General features: G+C 37.9%; 1 protein-coding gene across 1 annotated transcript in view; it reads left to right on the top strand.

Annotated features, from left to right (window-relative positions):
• The window catches only part of ECI2 (enoyl-CoA delta isomerase 2), a 111,581-nt gene extending 106,590 nt beyond the window's left edge, over positions 1 to 4,991 (top strand). Inside the window, exons 17-18 of the mRNA XM_082258953.1 lie at positions 1,623 to 1,766; positions 4,771 to 4,991. Coding sequence (XP_082115079.1) covers positions 1,623 to 1,766; positions 4,771 to 4,926 — 300 coding nt within the window. The 3' untranslated portion in view covers positions 4,927 to 4,991. The remainder of the gene's footprint in view (positions 1 to 1,622; positions 1,767 to 4,770) is intronic.
• Positions 4,992 to 6,344: the final 1,353 nt, after the last annotated feature.

Below are 6,344 nucleotides of genomic sequence, written 5' to 3'. Positions count from 1 at the left end.
ACTATCCAGCACTGGCACTCAAGTAACTTGTGTCTGTAGTCTACCCTTTCTTTATGGCTCATACAGCCATCCCAACCTGCATAAACGAATTTCACGGAGGTGGTAGACTCATTCCAGGGAGGTTGCACTCCGCACCACCGCCGCTGCCCCCCTCACGCCGCCACCGCAACCCCCCCCCCCCCGCACACAGCCACGCCTTTCCCGTGCCGCTGCTCCCCCTCCTTCCACCCGTACTAATTTAACACAACTAGAAGATGATGAAATTAAATAGAATCAGTATACAGAGGTTTACTTCTTCTGAGAGGTATTAAAGGAACACTCTAACCACCATGACCACTTCAGTGATTTGAAGTGGTGATGGTGGTAGGAGTCAGAAACACTGCACATGGTGGGATATTTACAGTTATGTGCTGGGGGCTAGATGCACCCCTAGCACATATGACTTAGGCAGCCAGAAAATGTCATGTCTTTATTCATACATGTATGAACAAGGACATGACAGATTATGACAAAACACAACTAGTTATTAAAAAACATTGCAACAATTTACACAGGCTAATGCACATACCTTTTCTACTTATTTTGCAGACTGCTTGTGCGGTTACTCCTGGTGCAGTTACTGCTGGTGTGGTTACTGCTGGCAGTTACTCCTGGCTGGTACTGCTGGTGGGAAATGCTGGCGGTTACTGCTGGCAAGTAGTGTTGGTGGGTACTGCTGGCGGGTACTGCTGACTGGTAATGCTGACTGGTAATGCTGGCAGTTACTGCTGGCAAGTAGTGTTGGCGGGTACTGCTGACTGGTAATGCTGGCGGTTACTGCTTGCTGGTAATGCTGGCGGGTACTCTTACCATTTTCAATGTCATTATTTTCCTGCTCTCACAATATTTAATTTTTTTTTTTTTTTGCATTGGCAAGGATCCAAACACATCTAAGTTTTTTCTTGGGATGTAAAGAAATCCAGCGTTCGGTGCTAGAAAAGTCAGCGAGTTGTGTCTATTCTTTAGCTTGCAGATTCCTCTTGAAATGAAAATGTTACCACACATTGCTGAAGGAAGCAGCGGCTGCAGTAGAGAGCAGAGCTGCTGCTTCCTGTATGGCTCCTGTCACAGGCAGAGTGCATTTCATATAACTCCGCCTGTGACAGAGCCGGAACTATACAGGAAGCAGCGGCTCTGTCACTGACATCCTAAGTCTCTTACGGCAGCCGGGAGATCGCACAGCACTTGCGGGTGTCCGTGAGCCGCCGGCCAAAGGCGGGAGACTCCTGCAAGTCGCAGGAGACTTGGGATGTCTGCTCAAAGCCTAAGTTTATAAAGTAAACTCAGACATTATCATCATAGCTTAGAAGAATATGCAATTAAAATCAAGGAGTGAGCCCCAGAGCATTTTGGCATCATGAACACCCTTTAGAATGCATTAAGCTGGTGTGGACACCTGTTTTACATGTAGAAAGAATGATGGTCTAATTGCATAAATGTTTCTTTTTTTTTTCTTTTTTTTCTTTATAGAAGATTGTTAAGTGTGATAAACTGTCTATCCCTTTGCAAGGCAATCGTAGTTCTCAGACCATTATTCTTACAAAATAATTTGACTACACATACTTTCATGTATTTTCCTGTAGGCTATTGAGGTATTACTTTTCAACAAGACGCTAACGGCTCGTGAAGCTTGTAACCTTGGACTGGTCACTGAAGTTTTTCCTGACAGTACCTTTCAGCAGGAAGTTTGGGCAAGGCTGAAAGCTTATGCCACCTTTCCTAAAGATGTAAGTTTTTATATTAGTGGTTGTAAACCTCGGAAATGAAAAATTAACAGAGCAAATCCTTCTATAGTGTGTACTAGCCTCACTCCAAAGCACCTAATGTGATTTCTGTCTCCTCTGTCTTCACTCTATCTGCATTAGGCACTATCCTGACACTACAGAATCTTGGGAATGCTTTAAATAAATATATATATATATATATATATATATATATATGAAATATTTATTTTGATCAATTTACAAAAAGCAAAATGACTGATCAGAAGAAAAATCTAAATCAAGTCAATATTTGGTACCACTACCCTTTGGCTTTAAACCAACATCAATTTGTACATAAAGGCAGGAAATTTTAAGGATTAGAGTCAGGTGTATAATTAACCAACTATACCAAGTTGGTGCTTATGATCGTCAATTTCATATTTAGGTTGAAACAGAAACAGCTGTGTAGGAGGCTTAAAACCGGGTGAGGAACAGCTAAACTCTGCTACTAAGGTGAGGTTGTAGAAGACAGTTTCAAATCACAGGTCATACACCATGGCAAGACTGAGCACAGCAACAAGACACAAGGTAGTTACATTGCATCAGCAAAATCTATCCCAGGCAAAGATTTCAGCTGGGGTTTCAAGATGTGCTGTTCAAGCTCCTTTGAAAAAGCACAAAGAAATGCGCAATGTTGGGTACTGTAGACGCAGTGGTCAGCCAAGGAAACCTCATTCAGCAGATGAAAGACACGTCATGCTTACTTACCTTTGACATTCGAGGATGTTCAGCAGTACCATCAGCACAGAAATGGCAGAAATCAGTGGAACTCCCAACTACCGTTTTCCGAAGTCTGCCCAGAAGTGGTCTTCATGGAAGAATTGTGGCCAAAAAGACATACCTCTGATGTGCAAACAAGGCTAAGCAACTCAACTATGCACTAAAACATAGGAACTATGAGAAAAATGACAGCAGGGGCTTTGGACTGATGAGTCAAAACTTGAGTTTGATGAGTTTAAAATGTAAAAAGTATAGAAAGTAAATGCGCTTGTCCAAAAATTAATTTATTATCATTTAAAAAGTTTGTTTTTCACAAACAAAGTGAAACAAATAAACCAAAAGTGAGTCTATGGCTAAATAAATGGATGAAAAAAGTCCCATGCACAGATAGTGTGATCAGGTATAGATTCCCAACAACCATTCAGAGGTGATTCTTCCTGAATATATTTGTGAACCTATTTAAATACACCGTGCTCCACTGCACACAAAAGAGGATGTGCCTCTTACCAGATGTATCGCCCTTTGCAGGTCTAACACAGCCTTTTTGCAGCTTTTTTAATGTAAATAAAGATCGCCTCATCTATTGGATGACACTTTCTTAGCAAATCCAGGCTCTCAGTATGGATGGATAAACCACATCTCCATAACATCAAGCTGTGCTAGTAATCCACACTCCACTTCATTGTGTCAAACATGAAAAAGGAGTAACAAGTCATTGCACAGATATCCATAAAAAGCAATTTATTGGTATAGACATGTACTTACAAGAAAGAAGAATATTATAGGCAAATTGGTTACACACAGCATCTGGCGTCCTAACACACGATAAACGTCACTGCTACCACTACCGCCTGACGTACGTTTCATTCTAATGAACGTCTTCATTGGGGCAACATGAATTAGAAATATTTTGGCTGTAGCAGGAGGCAGTATGTTCACCGAAGGGCTGGAGAGCAGTACAATAATGGGCATCTGCAGGCAACAGTAAAGCATGGTGGTGTGTGATTGGCCTCAAATATATTCTGCAATAGGACAACGACCTCGGACATACAGCCAATGTCTTTAAGAACTATCTTCAGTGTAAAGAAGAACAAGAAGTCCTGGAAATTATGGTTTGGCCCCCACAGAGTCCTGATCTCCACGTTAAGTCTGTCTGGGATAACATGAAGAGACAATCTGCTTTCAGAGAAGATCTGTGATTAGTTCTCCAGGATGTTTGGAACAACCTACCTACCGAGTTCCATCAAGAACTGGGTACAAGTGTACCTAGAAGAATGATGCTGTTTTAAAGACAAAGGATGGTCTGATTTAAATTTCTCTTCAGTTCATTTACTTGCCATTTTCTTAATTAATAAAAATAAATGAATAAGACTCTTATTTCTGAAAGCATTCCTAATTTACAGCATTTTTTTTACACCTACCTAAAAATTTAGCACAGTAGTGTAGATGTGTACAGTTATCTGTAACAGGTTAAAAAAGTACAGGATATCCGTACTGCTTTACTATTTTTTACGCAGCTTTAAGACACCCCCAAAGCATGGCATTTAACTGTTTTGTGTATTTTTAATAAAACACCCTCTTTTTTGCATTGGTGCCCATGGAAATTCCCAGTTACCCATGCCCTTTAACAAAAGCTTGAAAATTAGCCTTGAAAAAGGCCACAGAAAAATACCAGGATTCAGCTCCTATAGACTTCAATAAGGTTTAACACTATGTGCGGTATTCTTGAACTTCTTGGTGGGTTCAATGAAGCAAATAAATTTTCATATTTTATGATAATTTGTAAGCATATCCTTCTTCATAAGCAACTGTTATGGGAAAATCAGTTAAAGGATAAGCTAAGAGAATATGTATAGAATCTCAGTCTATATATTTGTATTAAGATATAAGCATATAAGAAGCAAATTATAGTTCTCTGCTCTGCTAAAGCTGGCCATACACTGATCGAAGTTTGACTGGTTCAGCAGGGACCCGCCAAATTTTAATCAGTGTGTGGCTGCTCCCACTCAACAGAGGTTGATCGTTTAATTGACATGTTGGACAATTTTTATCGATCAGCAGCTGCAGCCGATCAGCTGCACTGACTGATGTCAGAATACAATGTCTTGGCATGGGGGAACCACCATCCACCTCATTTGTTATTAATTATTGATATCACAAATATTATACAGAAAAATGTGAACTAGAATAATATTGTGGATGGATGTAACAAATTAACTGCTGTTTTTTTTTTTTTTTTTTTTATTAGTGTCTGGCTCTTTCCAAACAGTTGGTTCGCAGTGTAGATAAAGAGAAACTTCACGCTGTATGTAAACAAGAGACGGAACTTCTCAATAAAAGAGCAAGCTCTGAGGATGTGCTTAATGCTATACAGCAATTCTTCTCAAGAAAATCAAAGATCTAATTTTTTTTTTTTCCAAATAAAATGTTAGTCCAGTAAAAATACACACAAAATAATAATGTAAAATATTAATTTCAGCTCTGAGTAAGTATAGTGTTACTAGTTCTCATTTCCAAATACCGTTTTATTTTTTTTTCACATTTTTTATTTTTGGCACATTACAGACATTAAATACAGTTGTCAGCAGATGAAAATATAAAATCATACATTCCAATACAGTTTTATTTTTGATCAGTCCTTTGGACTTTGAATGCTGCTGTTAGGGGTGAGAGTTTTTGCTTTACTAAAATTTCGATATTTTGAGTAAGTATAATGTTACTAGCTCTCACTTCCAAATACCGTTTTATTTTTTTTTCTTATTTTTTATTTTGTCACATTGCAGAAATAAAATACAGTTGTCAGCAATATGATAATACATAATCATACATTCTAACATAGTTTTATTTTTGATCAGACCTTTGGACTTAGAAGGCTGCTGTTAGGGTGAGAGTTTTTGCATCACCAAAGTTTCAATATAAATCAAGACATTTTGGTGAAATTTGTCCAATTTCTTTAAATTGCATTGAAATTAGAAGTAAAGAAAAAATGTAAAGAGCAACTCTACTTTATTGGGGGAAAAATAGCAAATAAAAAAATAAAGCATATACAATTCCTACACAAGCCATGTTATGAAAAAATGATTTTCCTTTTTAACCACTTCCATACCGGGCTTATTCTGGCACTCCTCTCCTACATGTAAAAATCATAATTTTTTTTGCTAGAAAATTACTCAGAACCCCCAAACATTATATATGTTTTTTTTAGCAGAGACCCTAGGTAATACAATGACGGTGGTTGCAACTTTTTATGTCACATGGTATTTGTGCAGCATTTTTTCAAATTTGTTTTTAAAAAAAAAAAAAGGTTTCATGAATTAAAAAAAAAAGCAAAACAATAAAGTTAGCCTAATTTTTTTGTAAAATGTGAATAATGTTACACCAAGTAAATAGATACCTAACTTGCGCACGCTCGTGGTATGGCGCCAAAATTCGGTACTTAAAAATGTCCATAGGCGACACTTTAAAAAATGTTTACAGGTTACCAGTTTAGAGTTACAGAGGTCTTGGGCTAAAATTGTTGCTCTTGCTCTAACATTTGCGGTAATACTTCACAACGTGTGGTTTGAACGCTGTTTACATGGGCACAATGTACGTATGCGTTCGTTTCTGTATGCCGTGACAGGGGCGCTTTGAAACATTTTTTTTTTCATTTTAATTGTTTCTTTTTTTTATATATATTTTTAGACTTTCGCTTTAATTTTTTTTTTTTTTTTTAATCACTTTTATTCCCATTACAAGGAATGTAAACATCCCTTGTAATAAGAATAGAGCATGACAGGTCCTCTTTATTGAGAGATATGGGGTCTATTTAAAGTGGTTTCA

The sequence above is a fragment of the Pelophylax lessonae genome (genome assembly GCF_965119305.1).
Source record: "Pelophylax lessonae genome assembly, chromosome: 5".
Taxonomy (NCBI): Eukaryota; Metazoa; Chordata; class Amphibia; order Anura; family Ranidae; genus Pelophylax; species Pelophylax lessonae.
The sequence above is the reverse complement of the archived record's forward strand: the minus strand, read 5'-3'. Positions and strand labels throughout refer to the sequence as shown.